This window comes from Triticum dicoccoides, chromosome 3B (genome assembly GCF_002162155.2).
Source record: "Triticum dicoccoides isolate Atlit2015 ecotype Zavitan chromosome 3B, WEW_v2.0, whole genome shotgun sequence".
Taxonomy (NCBI): Eukaryota; Viridiplantae; Streptophyta; class Magnoliopsida; order Poales; family Poaceae; genus Triticum; species Triticum dicoccoides.
The window spans coordinates 136,183,559-136,203,984 of NC_041385.1; the positions used below are offsets into that span (position 1 = coordinate 136,183,559).

Below are 20,426 nucleotides of genomic sequence, written 5' to 3' on the forward strand. Positions count from 1 at the left end.
CAGTTGGTGTTAGGAAAAGACTGGACTTCTATCGGTCGCGCTTCTTTTGGCAGGGTGATGAACTTAAAAGAAAGTACCGGCTTGCTAAATGGGACATCATCTGTAGACCGAAAGACCAAGGGGGTGTCACATCCCTAGCTTCTGGTAATGCTCTAGGCTAGCTTCATGTGTGCAACATGTTTAAATTGTATGAAATTTGAAATGGGGATGACCAAGCCCTAGCACCAAAGCATTGCAAATAGGTTCAACTTCAAAATATTTTCAAAGAACCCAAATTGGTTTGCAAAAATGTTCATGATCACTGGAAAAGGGTGAAAACCATATCCAGAGATGATGGATATTTTTCCAAGACATTTTTGGATTTTTTTGAATAAACCATATTGTATTTGACTTTGGGCATTTGAATACTATAAATAATTTAAATGTTCAAATAAATGTTGGAAATTGTTAAGGGTCACTGAAATAATTCAGAAAGCACCCATAATTATTTCCAGGATTTTATAAAATGATTTGATATTTTAAATCAAATCCAAAAACAAATTGCAGAAATAGAAAAGAGAAACAGAACAGAAATAAAAGAGAGAAGGACTTACCTGTGAAGCCCACCTGGTGGCCCAACAGGACCGGCCCAGCGCGGCCCAGCCCGCCACCGCTACTCCCCCCCCTGTCGTCTTCCTCTTGCCAGTGGGAGCAGCTGCGTGCTCGCACGCGCGCGGCCGAGGAGGCCACCTCCTCCCTGCCTGGCTGCCTCCTCCTTCCCTGGTCCCTCCCGCGACGCCACGCAGCCCCGACCCCCTCTCACTTCTCCCTCGCTCTCTGGACCTCCCTCCCCCTCGCTCCTCTGTTTCCCCTCCCGCGACCGAACGGAGCCGCCGCCACCGACGAGAGCCACCGTGGCTACCGGCCACCCCACGGCTCACCGACGCCCCAGGAAGCTCCGCCGGTCCTCCCTCTACCTCCTCAACGAGCCACGAGGCCCCGGACGTGCCACGACACCGCCCTCGATGCCTTCTTCAACCTCGGGACCGCCGGCCATCTTCGTCAAATTCGCCGGCTCCGGACCGTCCCCGACCTCGCCGAGCGTCCCCTCGTCATCGCCGTGAGTCACTGACCCTCTCCCCTAACTCAGCATGCTCCCCTCCGTGCCGTAGCGCTGTTCCCCACGAGCACCGAAGCCACCGTCCGCCATTGCTGCTGCACGCATAGCCTCCGTGCTCCCCTGGCCTCACTGAGCTGCTCTTAGTGCTCCCCATGTCTAGCAGGTGCTGCCCAGCCTCTCCATTTGCTCACTGATGCACCGTAGCGACGCGCCCGAGCACCACCGAACACCATCGCCGCCAAAGCTCGCCGCCGGCATGAGTTCCGGCGACCCCACGACCTCCCACTCGGTCCTCTGGATGCGCGGGAGCAAGGGCCATCCCCTGGTGCCCTCAGCGCGCCAAACTGACGCCTCTAGCGCAAGTCCGGCGTGCCCCGCCGTGTTCTATGGTCGCCGTCGGCTGGTCTCCGGTGTGCTGACGTGGCGTCGTCGTTAGGGGCTAATGACCCTGCTAACTAACCCTGTGACACTGACAGCGGGCCCCGTAGCGGGTCAAAGCCCGAGTCAACGCGGGATTAGCCCCTGTGTCACTGACGTGTGGACCCCACACGTCAGGTTTGACCCGAGCCGGCCCCTGTTGACTTGCTGACGTCATGCCAACGTCATGCTGACGCAGTAATGTTTTCTGGATTTAATTTAATTCTGAAATTCCAGAAAATGCCTAAAACTTCTAAAATTCATAGAAAATTAACCGTAACTCCAAATGAAATAAATTATATATGAAAAATTATCAGAAAAATTCAAGGAATCCATCTGTACCATTTTCATGCATGTTAGAACAACTTATAGCTGCTGTTTAGCACAAATCATATAAATGGCATTTAAATAATCACATATGGAGTTTGAATTTGAATCTTGTATTCAAACCAACCCCATTTAACTTGTTGCTAGATGCATTAGCCCAAAACACATTCATATTGCCATGTCATAGCATGCATCATATTGTGCATTGCAATGATCGTGTTTCTTCTGTGTTTGCCGGTGTTGTTCCCCCTCGGTAGACGTTGTACCGACGATGTGATCGTTGACACTGATGAAGACTCAATGTTATCTTCAGAAGTGCCAGGCAAGCAAAACCCCCTTGTTCATTCCGATACAATCCTACTCTCTCGCTCCTGCTCTCTTTTAATGCATTAGGACAACACCGATTCATCTGTTACTTGCTGCGGTAGCTGAACCCCTTTATCCTCTGCATGACCTGTCATTGCCACAGTAAATAGATGAAACCCACTAGCATGAGTAGGAGTTGTTTGAGCCCTGTTGTGCCTACTCATTCTTGCTTGTTTGTCATGCCTGCTACTGCTTAGAGTTGAGTCAGGTCTGATTCATCCGGGATGAATCAGAGGTGTGTGAACATGTCCTACGGTGTGTGAGCTAAGCGTGTGAACACGATTTGGTAAAGGTAGCAGTGAGAGGCCATGTAGGAGTACATGGTGGGTTGTCTCATTGCAGCCGTCCTCAGGAACTGAGTTCTGTGTTTGTGATCCATGATTCAGCTACTACCACGCATTGGGCCCGAAACCAATGGACCCTCTCGGCTTCTTGATCACCCTTGTCCTCTGTCCAGGAGTTGCAAGTAGTTTCTGGTGTTTGTAGTATGCTGGAGGCCGTGGGCAGCGCTGACCGTAGGGGTGGGCTGTGATGCGGTAGGCACGTGGCACGGTGTACCGGGCGTCCGTTTGGTGTCTCGGGAACCCTGTTCACATCGTTTGGGGCTGTGAGCGAAACTCCGGCCGGATCTCCTCATGGATGGAACCCGAATAGGCGATAAACCTGGACTAGAGACTTGAGTGTTTAGGTAGGCCGTGGCCGACACCCACGTTGGGCTTCCGCTTGAAGGTTGCCGAGTACATGTCGTGTAAACGGCGGTAAGTGGTGAGAGCGTGTGTGAAGAAGTACACCCCTGCAGGGTTAATATGATCTATTCGAATAGCCGTGTCCGCGGAAAAGGACTTCTGGGTTGCTTATATCAGTTCATAGACAAGTGAAAGTGGATACTCTAAAATACGCAAGATAAGCGTGAGTGCTATGGATGGCGCTCTCGTAGGGAGACGGGAGCGGATCCATAGTGGTGTATTGATATGGTGGATATGTGGACTCGTGTGCGCCACCTCAAAAGAGTTACTTGCAGTCGTAGTTCAGGATAGCCACCGAGTCAAAGCTGGCTTGCTGCAGTTAAACCCCACCATCCCCTTTGTTGATAATGATGCATATGTAGTTAGTTCTGATGTAAGTCTTGCTGGGTACATTTGTACTCACGTTTGCCTATTTTATGTTTTTGCAGAGAGACTTCGGTCTCACTAATAGTTTCGCGTGGACTTCGACGTTTAGCTTGTTACCTCAGCTACGATCTTGTGCCCCGGCAGGATCTGGTACATAGTCAGGCTTCTCAGCCCTTTTCAGTTATAGATGTCTGTACCCAGACATGATAGCTTCCGCTTGTGCTTTGATTTGTATGCTCTAATTGTTGGGTCATGAGACCCATGTTTGTAATATCTCGCTCCTCGGAGCCTATTGATAAATTACTTGAGTCGTAGAGTCATGTTGTGATGCCATGTTGTGTTTGCACATAACGAGCATATTGTGTGTATGTTATTGAAATGCTTGGTATGTGTGGGATCTGACTATCTAGTTGTTTATCTTTAGTAGCCTCTCTTATCGGGAAATGTCTCCTAGTGTTCCACCGAGCCATGGTAGCTTGCTACTGCTCCGGAACACTTAGGCTGGCCGGCATGTGTCCTTCTTCGTTCCTGTGTCTGTCCCTTCGGGGAAATGTCACGCGATGAATACCGGAGTCCTGTTAGCCCGCTACAGCCCGGTTCACCGGAGTCCTGCTAGCCTAGTGCTACAGCCTGGATTCACTCGCTGATGACCGACACGTTCGATGCTGGGTCATGGATGCCTGTCCCTGTAAGTCTGTGCCACTTTGGGTTTACGACTAGCCACGTCAGCCCCGGGCTCCTTATCATATGGATGCTAGCGACACTGTCATATACGTGTGCCAAAAGGCGCAAACGGTCCCGGGCAAAGGTAAGGCGACACCCGTGGGAATACCGTGCGTGAGGCCGCAAAGTGATATGAGGTGTTACATGCTAGATCGATGTGGCATTGAGTCGGGGTCCTGACAGCGTTGGTATCAGAGCCTGACTGCCTGTAGGATTACCAAGCCAAACTGGTCGAAGTTGAGTCTAGAAATTCTTTAGTTATATGTAGGGGAATTGATTGTGGGATGGAACGTAAGGCTCTTTTTACTCCTTATACCTTATGCCTTCTGATCTGAGTCATCTTATCTTTCCTGCGGGGATTAAGAACTAGGCTATCTCTTCTTTCTATCAGGATCACGTGTTACTAATCCGTAGACTTATAGATTGTTGGACTTAAGCCTCGTTTCAGTTCCTACTACTTCTGTATGTTAATTGTTGATCTCGAAACCTTGATATTGTGCTTCTGAGTGGTTATGCCACCATTTTTGTGAATGTCTCAAATCTTTTCTGAGCATTTACAGCCGATATGCTGTCTGAGTCATTCCAGGTTTCTAAATAGTCTGATGCATTTGCAAAATCCTTTCCCTCTGGTTTCGATGCTCCTTTATGCCAGCTCAATCACACTAATTGTTGAGTTGAGGTATTCTATTGCCTTGACATTTATGTTGGAGTTACTATTATGACCCTAGGTATTTAGGGAGTCACCTAGTAATCTAGCAACGTTTTGTGTTCCCAGTGTGAGATTCTGGCCTTTATTCTCGAAAGCATTCCGTGATGCTACTTAGTAGTAGGCATTCTACTCCTGGGTTCTGAACCCGAGATTCACTCTACTTACTTCATGTTGATAGGGTTTGCTAGTTCCTTTAGGATATTAGTAACTTTTGCATTAGTCCTCGAGGTCCATGGTATTTTTCTCTCTTCCAAATACTATGAACTGTTTATGGCAGAAGTTCTTTGAACCAAAAGATCACAGCTAGAGCTCTTGATGAGTTCTCGATTCTATGTTATGACTCTGCCAGTTCTACCTTTCCGCATGGATTATCCGGAAGAAACCTGTTGAACCTGATTCGACATACTAATCTATGCATCCACAACTCAAAAAGTTATATGTTCCTTTGAGTTGTCCCTCTTTAGTTGTCTACTGATCTTTGTCTATTAATTGATAGTCAAGAGTATGCGTGCGTTCGTTTATCGATGCCTATTACTTTTGTGGTCCGTCAAGCCATTCTATCGCGGAATGACTAGGAGAAACAAACTCCAGTACCTCTTCCATATCTAGGATTGGGTCAAAATAGTTGTATTCCGCAGATCAAATGCCAATCCAGCTTTTGCTCTGTTCTACCTTGGAGTATTACCATCTTTTATATCGGGATTGTTATAGGAATTGCACACCATCCTATGAACTCTTGGTACAGTGATACTTTTGCCATCATTATTCATTCCTCGGTTCCTGTGTTATTGCAACCGGAATACCGACAAATGAATTGTGATGTGTGAAATCAATACTCCCAGCAACCTCGTTGCTTGGTAGTTAAATGGACGATAACCTCATTCTTAGCGTGTTGGTTTGTGAATCATCTTTCTAAGACTGATCGTGCTACCTAGTCCTTATTTCGGTGCACCCTTCGATTGATGAGTTAGGATCTTGTCAAGTCCTCACTCATTTGATCATATCGTCTTGCCCTCAAAAGCGAGATTGTTCTCGAGCTTAGTAACATACCGGTGGTTCGTGATTTTCTGAATATCTTCTCAGAAGTATTACCAGGTTGTCACCTGACCGCTATGTTGAGTTCGTGATCAAGTTGGTTTACTCCTGTAAACCACCCCTTCTCCAAGAATCCGTGTTGGATACCCTGAGCTAGTTGGTTAAGCTAGACAACAACTTGGAGAGTTGGAGGATAAAAGCTTTCCTGACTTAGTTCATTCCAAAGGGATAATCTTGTGTAGTGTGTGTTGAAGAAAGATGATATCTTCATCGATTGGTCCTTGTGATCAGTTGCTGGACCTATTGTCTTATCAATCCTTTGATTTGAGTGTGGGCTATCGTCAAATCAAATCAGTACCAACGATGCTCGTAATGTTGTCTTATTCATGGTTGATCCCTCGAGCATACACCATTACATCTTTGGTCTGACCAATGCTATCACCGTGTTCACTTAACTATGGAATTCCTTTTAAAAGGAAACCTAGATGAATTGTTGTTGAGCCCATTGGCAACATCCTTATCTCCTCCATGATTTTGTTGAACATTAAGCTAGCGTTGGAAACTTTTGAAAGCATTTCTTCATGCTAACTCATGAAGTATTTGTTTGACGAAAGGAGTGACTTCCTCTTATACACGTGCATTTGGTGAAAGTTGCCGCCGTGGATTTGAGAAAGTTAGTTTTGCTTCCTCTGGAATCATCCCAAGTCAGTCATGCATACGTGCGAAGTATTCTGTGGTCTAGAGATTTGCAACCTCCATTCTATATGTATATCCTAGCACACCAAGCCACTGATTGAGTTGTTCAAAGATAAAGGAGTCTGTCCAAGGTGAACTCTTTGGACTTCCACGCGTGGAGACTTCGATGTCATTAATGATGGTTCCCCCACCTGAACTCGGTAGTGTTTTATTATAAGACTACCACGTGGTCATGTTTGTCTGGGACAGCGTGTTCACATGTTTGTAGCAGAACCAGCTCATGTTTTGGAGCTTGCTATCGTAGTTCATCTCCCGAGAATCCCGCAACGTCATCTCGTCGATTTGTGTTGCAAACTTTCATTTTTCTTCCTAGACTCGATGGGTCTGGAATATTCTGACACCAACCAGATCTGAATCTCAGGCAGATATGATGGTTGGAACATTTCCCCAAGAACTATAATATTGGTTCCTCGATAACTGGTAAAGTGGATGTCGTGGCCAGCCCCACCCAGCCGGAAGACCTGTTATTATAATATCTTGATTGAGGAAGTTGGCCACCTCCCCATAGGGATTTCGTAGGGTTTACTCCCTAGTTGCCCCTATGGATTTCTGTGTTCCGAAGTCTGACCTTTTACTTGATGTTCTAGATATCAAACCATATCTATGGGTGGATTACGCTGGCACATCAAGGAGAACATTAGAAGCGGAGTGCTAAATGTCTCTCGGTCGATCATCCAGATTTTACTTCCTTGGCCCCGCCAAGGGTGAAATTTGAGAAGGTGTTATCTTCCTTTGCATCTGCATCCTCCATCACCATTCATCATGGTAGTAAGTTGTGTTACCGGATCCTTGACACGGATATTAGTAAAACCTTGATGAATGTGGAAATGCTCAAGTTCTTGAGAGCACGCACAAGCGCTACGTGTTATCATCGACACTAACTGGAGTGCTCTCAGTTTCCTGGGCAATACTATAACCATTCCAATAGTGGAATAACTCTCTATTGTTGAGCCTCCCCCCAGTTACTAGAATCATTCCCAGCATTTGCATTTTGTTCCCAGCTTGCACCGCCAATGTGCCATTCTACCATGGTTCTCTTCCATTTCCGGTGATAAGCAAAATCATCCATTACGTTGTCTTCAACAAGATAATCCACATCATCCAAGTTCGGGTATGCCATTCTACCGAACCCCTCTAAATGATCGATTATGATTTGCCTTAAGCTGGTTTAAAGAGTCTCAATGATCTCTGAATCAAAGGTAATTCTTTTTGCCACTTAAGGGGATATTTCTATGAGTCACCTTCCCTAAGGTGCATCATTATGGTATTATGGAAACTCAACTCTTTGCTACGTTGACAACCGTTCACCACCCTCTTAAGCGTGAAATTGTTGTCTACCTAGTGAACCCTCGTCATCTGTTCCACTCCATCCCTCTAGAGGTGTGCTTCGTCTCTCAGCTCGAGAGATGTTGTTATGTCTCATTCCGTGGGTTAATCCTGAGTTGTTCGACCTTCGAGAAGACCGATCCTTCCAGAGTTTTCCTTTCCTCTTCTTGTCATGATTAGCTGGAGTTCTCAGAGCAAGACGACAAGACAAAGATGGTGTTCAAATCAACGTTCATTTGAAGTGCAACCTGGATCATGAAGATTATACTAGTTTGTGTTTCCCCTTCACCTTACCCTACGCTTGAATCTCGAGACGAGATTCTTGTTTAGTGGGGGTGAGTTGTCACATCCCTAGCTTCTGGTAATGCTCTAGGCTAGCTTCATGTGTGCAACATGTTTAAATTGTATGAAATTTGAAATGGGGATGACCAAGCCCTAGCACCAAAGCATTGCAAATAGGTTCAACTTCAAAATATTTTCAAAGAACCCAAATTGGTTTGCAAAAATGTTCATGATCACTGGAAAAGGGTGAAAACCATATCCAGAGATGATGGATATTTTTCCAAGACATTTTTGGATTTTTTTGAATAAACCATATTGTATTTGACTTTGGGCATTTGAATACTATAAATAATTTAAATGTTCAAATAAATGTTGGAAATTGTTAAGGGTCACTGAAATAATTCAGAAAGCACCCATAATTATTTCCAGGATTTTATAAAATGATTTGATATTTTGAATCAAATCCAAAAACAAATTGCAGAAATAGAAAAGAGAAACAGAACAGAAATAAAAGAGAGAAGGACTTACCTGTTAAGCCCACCTGGTGGCCCAACAGGACCGGCCCAGCGCGGCCCAGCCCGCCACCGCTACTCCCCCCCCTGTCGTCTTCCTCTTGCCAGTGGGAGCAGCTGCGTGCTCGCACGCGCGCGGCCGAGGAGGCCACCTCCTCCCTGCCTGGCTGCCTCCTCCTTCCCTGGTCCCTCCCGCGACGCCACGCAGCCCCGACCCCCTCTCACTTCTCCCTCGCTCTCTGGATCTCCCTCCCCCTCGCTCCTCTGTTTCCCCTCCCACGACCGAACGGAGCCGCCGCCACCGACGAGAGCCACCGTGGCTACCGGCCACCCCACGGCTCACCGACGCCCCAGGAAGCTCCGCCGGTCCTCCCTCTACCTCCTCAACGAGCCACGAGGCCCCGGACGTGCCACAACACCGCCCTCGATGCCTTCTTCAACCTCGGGACCGCCGGCCATCTTCGTCAAATTCGCCGGCTCCGGACCGTCCCCGACCTCGCCGAGCGTCCCCTCGTCATCGCCGTGAGTCACTGACCCTCTCCCCTAACTCAGCATGCTCCCCTCCGTGCCGTAGCGCCGTTCCCCACGAGCACCGAAGCCACCGTCCGCCATTGCTGCTGCACGCATAGCCTCCGTGCTCCCCTGGCCTCACTGAGCTGCTCTTAGTGCTCCCCATGTCTAGCAAGTGCTGCCCAGCCTCTCCATTTGCTAACTGATGCACCGTAGCGACGCGCCCGAGCACCACCGAACACCATCGCCGCCAAAGCTCGTCGCCGGCATGAGTTCCGGCGACCCCACGACCTCCCACTCGGTCCTCTGGATGCGCGGGAGCAAGGGCCATCCCCTGGTGCCCTCAGCGCGCCAAACTGACGCCTCTAGCGCAAGTCCGGCGTGCCCCGCCGTGTTCTGTGGTCGCCGTCGGCTGGTCTCCGGCGTGCTGACGTGGCGTCGTCGTTAGGGGCTAATGACCCTGCTAACTAACCCCGTGACACTGACAGCGGGCCCCATAGCGGGTCAAAGCCCGAGTCAACGCGGGATTAGCCCCTGTGTCACTGACGTGTGGACCCCACACGTCAGGTTTGACCCGAGCCGGCCCCTGTTGACTTGCTGACGTCATGCCAACGTCATGCTGACGCAGTAATGTTTTCTGGATTTAATTTAATTCTGAAATTCCAGAAAATGCCTAAAACTTCTAAAATTCATAGAAAATTAACCGTAACTCCAAATGAAATAAATTATATATGAAAAATTATCAGAAAAATTCAAGGAATCCTTCTGTACCATTTTCATGCATGTTAGAACAACTTATAGCTGCTGTTTAGCACAAATCATATAAATGGCATTTAAATAATCACATATGGAGTTTGAATTTGAATCTTGTATTCAAACCAACCCCATTTAACTTGTTGCTAGATGCATTAGCCCAAAACACATTCATATTGCCATGTCATAGCATGCATCATATTGTGCATTGCAATGATCGTGTTTCTTCTGTGTTTGCCGGTGTTGTTCCCCCTCGGTAGACGTTGTACCGACGATGTGATCGTTGACACTGATGAAGACTCAATGTTATCTTCAGAAGTGCCAGGCAAGCAAAACCCCCTTGTTCATTCCGATACAATCCTACTCTCTCGCTCCTGCTCTCTTTTAATGCATTAGGACAACACCGATTCATCTGTTACTTGCTGCGGTAGCTGAACCCCTTTATCCTCTGCATGACCTGTCATTGCCACAGTAAATAGATGAAACCCACTAGCATGAGTAGGAGTTGTTTGAGCCCTGTTGTGCCTACTCATTCTTGCTTGTTTGTCATGCCTGCTACTGCTTAGAGTTGAGTCAGGTCTGATTCATCCGGGATGAATCAGAGGTGTGTGAACATGTCCTACGGTGTGTGAGCTAAGCGTGTGAACACGATTTGGTAAAGGTAGCGGTGAGAGGCCATGTAGGAGTACATGGTGGGTTGTCTCATTGCAGCCGTCCTCAGGAACTGAGTTCTGTGTTTGTGATCCATGATTCAGCTACTACCACGCATTGGGCCCGAAACCAATGGACCCTCTCGGCTTCTTGATCACCCTTGTCCTCTGTCCAGGAGTTGCAAGTAGTTTCTGGTGTTTGTAGTATGCTGGAGGCCGTGGGCAGTGCTGACCGTAGGGGTGGGCTGTGATGCGGTAGGCACGTGGCACGGTGTATCGGGCGCCCGTTTGGTGTCTCGGGAACCCTGTTCACATCGTTTGGGGCTGTGAGCGAAACTCCGGCCGGATCTCCTCATGGATGGAACCCGAATAGGCGATAAACCTGGACTAGAGACTTGAGTGTTTAGGTAGGCCGTGGCCGACACCCACGTTGGGCTTCCGCTTGAAGGTTGCCGAGTACATGTCGTGTAAACGGCGGTAAGTGGTGAGAGCGTGTGTGAAGAAGTACACCCCTGCAGGGTTAATATGATCTATTCGAATAGCCGTGTCCGCGGAAAAGGACTTCTGGGTTGCTTATATCAGTTCATAGACAAGTGAAAGTGGATACTCTAAAATACGCAAGATAAGCGTGAGTGCTATGGATGGCGCTCTCGTAGGGAGACGGGAGCGGATCCATAGTGGTGTATTGATATGGTGGATATGTGGACTCGTGTGCGCCACCTCAAAAGAGTTACTTGCAGTCGTAGTTCAGGATAGCCACCGAGTCAAAGCTGGCTTGCTGCAGTTAAACCCCACCATCCCCTTTGTTGATAATGATGCATATGTAGTTAGTTCTGATGTAAGTCTTGCTGGGTACATTTGTACTCACGTTTGCCTATTTTATGTTTTTGCAGAGAGACTTCGGTCTCACTAATAGTTTCGCGTGGACTTCGACGTTTAGCTTGTTACCTCAGCTACGATCTTGTGCCCCGGCAGGATCTGGTAGATAGTCAGGCTTCTCAGCCCTTTTCAGTTATAGATGTCTGTACCCAGACATGATAGCTTCCGCTTGTGCTTTGATTTGTATGCTCTGATTGTTGGGTCATGAGACCCATGTTTGTAATATCTCGCTCCTCGGAGCCTATTGATAAATTACTTGAGTCGTAGAGTTATGTTGTGATGCCATGTTGTGTTTGCACATAACGAGCATATTGTGTGTATGTTATTGAAATGCTTGGTATGTGTGGGATCTGACTATCTAGTTGTTTATCTTTAGTAGCCTCTCTTATCGGGAAATGTCTCCTAGTGTTCCACCGAGCCATGGTAGCTTGCTACTGCTCCGGAACACTTAGGCTGGCCGGCATGTGTCCTTCTTCGTTCCTGTGTTTGTCCCTTCGGAGAAATGTCACGCGATGAATACCGGAGTCCTGTTAGCCCGCTACAGCCCGGTTCACCGGAGTCCTGCTAGCCCAGTGCTACAGCCTGGATTCACTCGCTGATGACCGACACGTTCGATGCTGGGTCATGGATGCCTGTCCCTGTAAGTCTGTGCCACTTTGGGTTTACGACTAGCCATGTCAGCCCCGGGCTCCTTATCATATGGATGCTAGCGACACTGTCATATACGTGTGCCAAAAGGCGCAAACGGTCCCGGGCAAAGGTAAGGCGACACCCGTGGGAATACCGTGCGTGAGGCCGCAAAGTGATATGAGGTGTTACATGCTAGATCGATGTGGCATTGAGTCGGGGTCCTGACAGGGGGTCTCGGTATTGAAAATCTTGAAGTCAAGAACAGATGTCTTCTTAGTAAGTGGTTGTGGAAGTTGTCCGCCGGGACTGAGGCCATGTGGGCGCAGATCCTTCGTAACAAGTACCTCCAAACTAAAACATTGTCCCAGGTCGCAGTCAGGCCGACTGATTCGCCTTTCTGGAAAGGACTAATGAAAGTCAAACAATCTATGTTCAACAGGACGAGATTTGTTATTGGAAACGGTACAAGTACCCGTTTCTGGGAGGATACTTGGCTTGGTGAATCACCTTTAGCCATTCAATATCCGTCTTTATATCGGATTGCTCAACGACGTGAGGTGTTCGTGGCAACGATATTCCAATCTATCCCCCTTAATATTCAGTTTCGGCGGTCGCTAGCGGGCAATCGTTGGGAAGAATGGCTTCATCTAGTAAGGAGACTAATGGAGGTTCAACTTTCTCACCGACCCGATGTATTGCGTTGGAAGTTGACTAGATCTGGAGTATTTACAGTTAAATCAATGTATATTGATGTTATTAATTCGACTGATATTCCAACTTCTAAGTTTGTTTGGGCTGTCAAGGTGCCTTTAAAAATAAAAGTGTTTATGTGGTTTGTCCATAAACAAGTTATTTTAACAAAGGACAACTTGATTAAACGCAATTGGACAGGTCCTACTAGGTGTAGTTTCTGTGATCGGGATGAGACGATTAAGCATTTATTCTTTGATTGCCCGTTGGCTAGAGTTCTTTGGCGGACGATTCATATTGCTTTTAATCTTCCTCCACCGACTTCTGTCTTTGCTTTATTTGGGACATGGCTTCATGGGGTTGGGCCTGTTCTCACAAGACATATTCGGGTTGGAGTTTGCGCTTTGTTATGGACTATCTGGAATTGCAGAAATGATTTGGTTTTTAACAGAACATCACGGATTCATTTTTTGCAGGTTATTTTCCGAGCTACGGCACTAATCCGTTCATGGTCGCTACTCACTCCGATGGAGGCCAGGGAGCATTTGGTTACTGGATCTATCCATTGGGAGATGGTCGCTCGGGATATCTTCAACCGGTTTGGATGGCGGTCATGTAATAGGATAGGCAATTAGTTTCCCTATCTATTGTTAGCCAGCCGGTTGTGGCATCTGTTTTGGGCTAGTCTGTATATCTAGCCGCTTGGAGCTCTGTGTGAGTTGCATTTCTCTTTTTTCCTTTTGGTTTAGCTGGAGACTGTGGAACCTTGTTGGCACTTTTGCCTTTTTTTAATAAGATGGCCGTATGCATCGTTTTGATGCAGAGGCCGGGGAGCCCCCTTTTCGAAAAAAAATGTAAGCACTGATCCTCAAAACTGGATATGGTTCAGATGTGAATGTCCAGATCGGTGTGATGTCCATCGATGCCGGCGAGGCGAGATAGGAGAATCCGGGAATATTTCACTTTGGTGGAGGCACCTGACTTGTTTTCCTCGATGATGAAAAGACAAATAAAAATGTCATTTTGGAATTAAAAAATGCTTATGAACATACTATCAATGTTGCATATATTGCGAGAAAAGCAAACACCAATTTGAACAATTTTCATTCCATTCCATTCCACCAACCAAACAACGAGATGTAACCGTTCCATTCCACTACATTATTATACCAAACATAGAGACGGAACCGTTCCATGGGACCATTTCATCCCATTACACTTCGTTCCCGAACCAAATACATCCTAACACGATGATTTTTCCGACTATCAACTGCAATAAAGTTTGCCCGACTCCGATAAGGGAGGGGTGATGACGACGGTGCGCAAAGGCGGTCCAGGTTGTAGTGTTCGCTAGGTGGTCTGTGAATCTGGATATAATTTTATTTCTAGTGGTTGTTAAATACTATCTCTGTATCAAAATATTAGATGTTTTTAAGGCTAAACTAAATAAAAAATGTCTTATATTTTGATATGGAGGGAGTAGATAGGAAGTTTTATAAGAAAATAAAGTCAAGTGTAAGAGCATGAAAGGGATTTTTATAATTTAAGTAAGAAAGATAGGAGTGGCGTGGTTGATGAATAAACTCTTCCTTCCCGCAGAAAAAAGAGGAACAAATTCCGATATTAAAAAAAAACAAATCCTCCTCCACGTGCACACCCTACTGCCGGAGAACAAAAAGTGAGAACTACCGTCGGCAGGATAACGTGGAAGACGACCACCTCACCATCCCTCCGTAGTCGCAATGGCGGCCGCGGCACTCCGGCCCCACCTTTCCCTTCTCTCGGCTGGCGGCGGAATCCCCAACCCCACGCTCCAAACTCTATCCTTCGTCGCCCCCCTCCTCCTCCGCCGCCGCTGCCGCCGCCGCAGCAGCGTCGTTCTCTCCAACGCCTCCTCGTCGCCCCCATCCCCGCCTCCTTCGCCGGAGAAGGAGGCCGAGGCGGCTCCGACGGCGGAGTCGTGCGTCAACCTCGGCCTCGAGTTCTTCTCCAAGGGCAGGGTAAGCGAAGCTGATTCCAAGGCGCATTTTTTCCAACGTTCATGTCACACGGGATCCTTATTGTGTAAACGAAGGAAGTGTATCAGTATCAGCTAGTAACTGTACGGCAATTCATTAGCTCTTCAAGATGATAGGTACGTGTCAGTTTGGAATCTGGATGCAGGAGCTACTCCAGTGACAGTGAAGATGTGCAAGTATTTAGCAGCTAGTATTTTTTTTTTGTTGAAAGAGATTTAGTAGCTTTTAGCTAGAGCTTAATCAGGCCATCTTAGGATTGTGTTTCACTCTATGTTATCCATTGCATTATGATTGGGGTGATCTTAAGTGAGTTAATGCCAGGTTTGGGTGTATAAATTGGGTTTCTCTTGGTTATCTCAACGAAAAAATGTTTGGAAACTACCTTCATCAGGAGAATAATTATAAAGCTACTGATCATCATAGTATTGAGCTGTCACCTTAAACGGCTACCAGTGGTGCCTGGTAGCTTGGTGTTGAGCAGGCATAAGATCAAAAATTCATCCTCTGCTAATAATGGAGGTTCATACCGTGATTGAATTAATGCCTAGGTCACTTTATGATCCCATAAATACATTTCTGAAGTTGAGTTCCTTCTAGGGTTGATTGTATAAGCAAACTCTTACATGGATTTAATTGGAGAGAATCATTTTGAATCGTTGTAATGCAGGAGTATCTTCAAGCATTCTCTGTATTCTCTTTTCATTTTTTTGTACATGTCACAGGTGAGGGATGCACTTGAACAATTTGACAATGCCCTAGAGCTGAATCCAAATCCTACCGAAGCCCAAGCAGCGTTCTATAACAAGGCATGCTGCCATGCATACAGGTGAGGGCACCTATGATACTATGGCTGGAGTTTCCATTATGCACATGTTGTACTCATTTAGGCTTGTTACCAGCACTTTTGTGTCTGTCAGTACTACTTTTTCAGCTCCACTTCACTTGAATGTATCAAGGCAGCAAATTGCTGGAACTCACTATTAGACAATATGTAGAAGACAAGACGTTAGCATATTTTGGATAGTATGAATGTTCCACTGTTTAGATTCTCTGATGGCATTGTTAAGTTCTTTGGTGAATTTATACATTTTTTATTTCCTTATTTATTTTATGTTCCTTTTGTGATGCATCTGTTTGGACCAGGGAAGAAAGCAAAAAAGCTGCAGATTGCTTGAGAATAGCTTTGCGAGATTACAATCTCAAATTTGGTACAGTACTTAATGATCCAGACATGGCGCCATTCAGGGCATCACCAGAATTTAAGGAACTTCAAGAAGAGGTAAGGCTTTTTGCTTAATTCACTGCTCTGCTATATGTTGGATACGAAATTTATCTTCTAATCATAGTTGACATATTAATCCCACCAGTTCGATGTCAGAGATTTGATCCCTTGCATTTTCTAATTTCATTTCAGGCATTACGTGGTGGAGAAGATATTGGTTCTGGGTTCCGAAGAGATCTAAAGCTCATTAGTGAAGTACAGGCACCATTTCGTGGTGTCCGGAAGTTCTTTTATGTGGCGTTCATTGCAGCAGCTGGAATTTCAACATTCTTTACCATTCCCAGACTTATATTTGCACTTCAAGGTGGTGATGGTGCTCCAGATTTTCTGGAAACGGCTGGCAATGCTGCCATTAATATTGGAGGTAAACTGACACATCTTCAAAGAATGGTGTTGCAAAGAGTTAGGCAGTGTTCACCTGACAAATTTGTCCCCTCATTACATGGCAACAGTTCATCTTGTTGCATACTAGTAGCATTAGAAGAAAAACCATCAGCAATGACTTTGTTTGTTGTTCTAGTTGGATTTAGGGTGTTGTCAACCTAGTCAGTCGAGGCATCAAACCTACATGAAAATTTCCAAAACAAAAAGTATGGAAATACTTCAAATTACAGTAACTTTTTTTTTCAATCTAAAGTCCAGACTCATTATGAGTAACGAAAATATATCGACAAGTAACGAATAAAAACCATGGCAAGCGTTACTATTCATGGCAGGCTTACTTATTTCCTTTCTTCTAATTCACTTCAAGTTGTTGAAATTTAAATATGTGCCACAACACCTTTTTACTTCTTGCAAAGAAAAGTTAATAGACTACATCACAAAAACAAAAGGGGGAAATAAGAATGCCAGTTTATATGTTGGTGTGGTGTCCCAACTGAAGCCAGGTTGCATGCTCCACCTCCAAACAAATATAGTAATTGACTTTTCATTTGATTCGCCAGTATATTAAAGCATTTGCCAAGTGTTATGTTCATTCCTGATGGTTGGTACTTGGCACACGCCTACACCAATGCGTCCTTTTAGGATATCTTGGGGACCATCTTATATATTTACTCTTAGATGCTTCAACATAAAAATGCACTATATAACTCTGTATTTGTTTACTGGTAAATGTATTAGCATTCATCAATGCTTACTAGCTACCACTGGAATATGAAAATGCAAAGAACAACTGCTATTTCATTTCAGTCCTCGTTCCCTGAGTTGTGCATCTTGTAGAAGTTCATACTAATGAGATTCCTTGGCTCAATTATTGTTTTTCTGTTTCCTATATTACAAGTCAGTCATTTGTTAAATAATTCTTATTTATGTTGTTTGTTAAACTTCAAAAATAATCAATCTCTGGAACAGCACTCTGCAGGTATTGTCGTGCTCGTGGCTTTATTTTTCTGGGAAAACAAGAAAGAAGAAGAGCAGATTACAAATATCTCTCGTAATGAAACCCTTTCAAGGTTACCTGTGCGTCTGTCAACCAATCGCATAACTGAACTTGTGCAACTCCGGGACATTTCTAGGCCAGTTAGTATAATTCTTTTAGCATCTTTCAAACTTGCTACATTTCTTTTAAATTTTCATTAAGTGACCAGTGGATTAAGTAGTATTGTAGGTTATATTGGCAGGTTCAAAGGCATCTGTTACTCAAGCAATGCAAAGAGCTGAGAGGTACCGAACTGAACTGCTCAAACGAGGCGTTCTTCTAATTCCTGTGATCTTTGGTGCTTCACTAAAAGTCCAAGGCAAACCAAAAGGCTTTGGTACTACAAGATCTGCTGCATCAGCTCCTTCAATTGGGGTTAGACCATTCTTACATATCTACTAATCCAAAAACTCTCACATGCTTCTTAGTTTGTATTTTCATACGGAAAACTTGGTACCTTTTATTCAGTTTCATGCACCAACCAGTAGAATCAAGAATACAAACAGGTGGTGAAGGTCGGGCTATCCACATACTTCAACCCCTCTCACGTGTGGCTCAAAAAGGCCTAAAAGTGGACAAAAAGAGGGCAAGCATTTTTTTTATTTTAACTGCGAAAGCCGAGACTTGAACCCAAAACCTCTTGGCTTCTAAAACCATATTAAGTTTCATGCACCAAACGGTAGAACAAAAAGTCTGAACTGTTGAGAAGGTTGGGCGATCCACATATACTCGAGCACCTTTATCTTTTTGATAGTACAATGCAACTTTTTTTTTGGGCAGGGTGACTTTGAAAAACGTACTGAATCTATTGCGGCAAAATCACGACTCAGAGCTGAGGTTCGATTTAAAGCTGATATTGTCTCTCCAGAACAATGGGAAAGGTGAATTTTCTTTCCTTCGTCCTGTACTGCATAATCTGTATTATGTTGATATACGCGATATAGTTGGGGTAGCACCAATTGAAGAGAAGCTTGTCCAACATCGTCTGAGATGGTTTGGGCATATTCAGCGCAGGCCTCCAGAAGCTCCAGTGCATAGCGGACGGCTAAAGTGTGCGGAGAATGTCAAGAGAGGGCGGGGTAGACCGAATTTGACATGGGAGGAGTCCGTTAAGAAAGACCTGAAGGATTGGAGTATCACCAAAGAACTAGCTATGGACAAGGGTTTGTTGAAGCTTGCTATCCATGTGCCAGAGCCATGAGTTGGTTGCGAGATCTTATGGGTTTCACCTCTAGCCTACCCCAACTTGTTTGGGACTAAAGGCTTTGTTGTTGTTGTTTAAGCAACTGTAGAATAATTTTGCATGTTCTTACCATTTCAACATAAGAGAACAACATAAATTACATGCACTAGTCGTGAACCCATGCATTCACAAGGTTGGGCCTGTATTATGAGACATTTTATGTATATATGTGTGTGTGTGGTATATGAGGAGCAAGAGTACATACTCCCAGGAGTACATAACCATTTTCCTATATTTATATAAATATTAATTATATTTGCATACTTCAAGTTAAATATAATAAAAAACATGATTAAAAATAGTGGTGGAGTCAGGATTCTACTTTGAAGGGGAGCGAGAAAATGCATGAGTTCCTGTTCAATCTTAGCATTATAAATGCACCTTCAATTTTTGGTATATAAAAACAAAGATTGTTTAAAAGGAAATACTTAATTAATAAATCCGATCACATACTATGGTATAATAAAACAAAGTTAAAAAATCATGAGATCCCTGGTAAAATATTTGTGCCTCCGCTGCAATGCATGGGCCATTATCTAGTTACTGTAACATTTGTAGTTGTGTATGAACATCTGTCAAGTTAGAGCTTGTCTTTGTTGTAATATACATTCGCTCTCCAGATTTGCAGATTTACCAGCTTAACGCCTTTTTTGTGTCCTATACTACACCTTTTCTAATGGTGTTAGCATGGTTGTAGTTGTAGGCTTGTAGCAACACAAAAACTCACTTCCTAAAATTTTGGTGGCATCAGTTTGTTACCTTTGAGGTTTACATGACATCTACTTGCTTGTGGACCAGTTTGATACGTGACCAGCAAGAATCGGAAGGTGTCACTCCTGGTGAAGATGTCTACATAATTCTCCGTCTTGATGGTCGTGTGAGAAGATCTGGAAGAGTAATTCTTTTCTTTGGGTTTATTTGGTTGGAGTTAATCCTATTGATACTAGAATGAATGAACTAAAATCTAACTAAAGTTAAGATTAACGGTAAAAGTTACGATTGATTGTTTTCTTTTTTTGCAGGGCATGCCAAACTGGAACGACATTTTGAAGGAATTGCCACGTCTTGAAGATTTGCTCAGCAAACTTGAACGATGAAAAAGATGTGTATACGGGTTTAGTTTTCTTCTTCATGCCCTTCATCTTTGTGAAGACCGGGACACTATTTCGTTGCACAGGGATTGAACATCTTGTTTAGTAAGATTTCGGTGTAGCTTCTTTTCAGTTCTCTTTGCTACGCAAAAAAATTGATGTGGAGGCCTTATTTCTCTAAGAAGTGAGGTCCTTGTGTGCCAGATGAGAAAATGTACACAACATTGTAATTACAGCAGAGGATATATTAACAAACCAATAATTGGGTCTGTTTTTTTTGTAAAAGATGAAAGGTCCCAAGCAAAAATACAAAGGTGAACATGATTATCCAAAATTTCTGAATTTTTGGGGTATCAAATTTGATTGACCATTCTACTCATGTGTGAAGTTTCATACAATGAAGAAATTTGACCTTACTATTCAGTCAAACATTCGAGTATAGCTTTTATTTTGTCATTTTTTTGCTAGGAATACCATGACGTCATTTCTTCGTGAAACTTCATACACGAGTATATAAGTTGACCATTGCGGTTTATGGCCTGGCTGACCATCGCCGCTCAGAGTCCTTCCTCGGTGAGCTCTGCACAAAGGTGGCG

The 20,426-nt window shown here is 44.9% G+C and overlaps 1 protein-coding gene across 2 annotated transcripts; it reads left to right on the top strand.

Moving 5' to 3' along the window:
- The first annotated feature begins 14,453 nt into the window (after positions 1 to 14,453).
- Positions 14,454 to 20,157, top strand: LOC119275172 (protein LOW PSII ACCUMULATION 1, chloroplastic-like). 2 transcript variants are annotated; one of them, XM_037555975.1, is made up of 9 exons: positions 14,456 to 14,776; positions 15,517 to 15,620; positions 15,938 to 16,073; positions 16,209 to 16,440; positions 17,440 to 17,597; positions 17,686 to 17,871; positions 18,277 to 18,377; positions 19,538 to 19,634; positions 19,762 to 20,157. In XM_037555975.1, the coding sequence occupies exons 1-9, from the start codon at positions 14,519 to 14,521 to the stop codon at positions 19,834 to 19,836; spliced, it is 1,347 nt and encodes a 448-aa protein (XP_037411872.1). In that variant the 5' UTR covers positions 14,456 to 14,518; the 3' UTR covers positions 19,837 to 20,157. The 2 variants fall into 2 exon arrangements, with proteins under 2 accessions (XP_037411873.1, XP_037411872.1); XM_037555976.1 differs by lacking the exons at positions 19,538 to 19,634; positions 19,762 to 20,157 and adding an exon at positions 18,506 to 18,563 and having other exon boundaries at positions 14,454 to 14,776.
- The last annotated feature ends 269 nt before the right edge of the window (positions 20,158 to 20,426 follow it).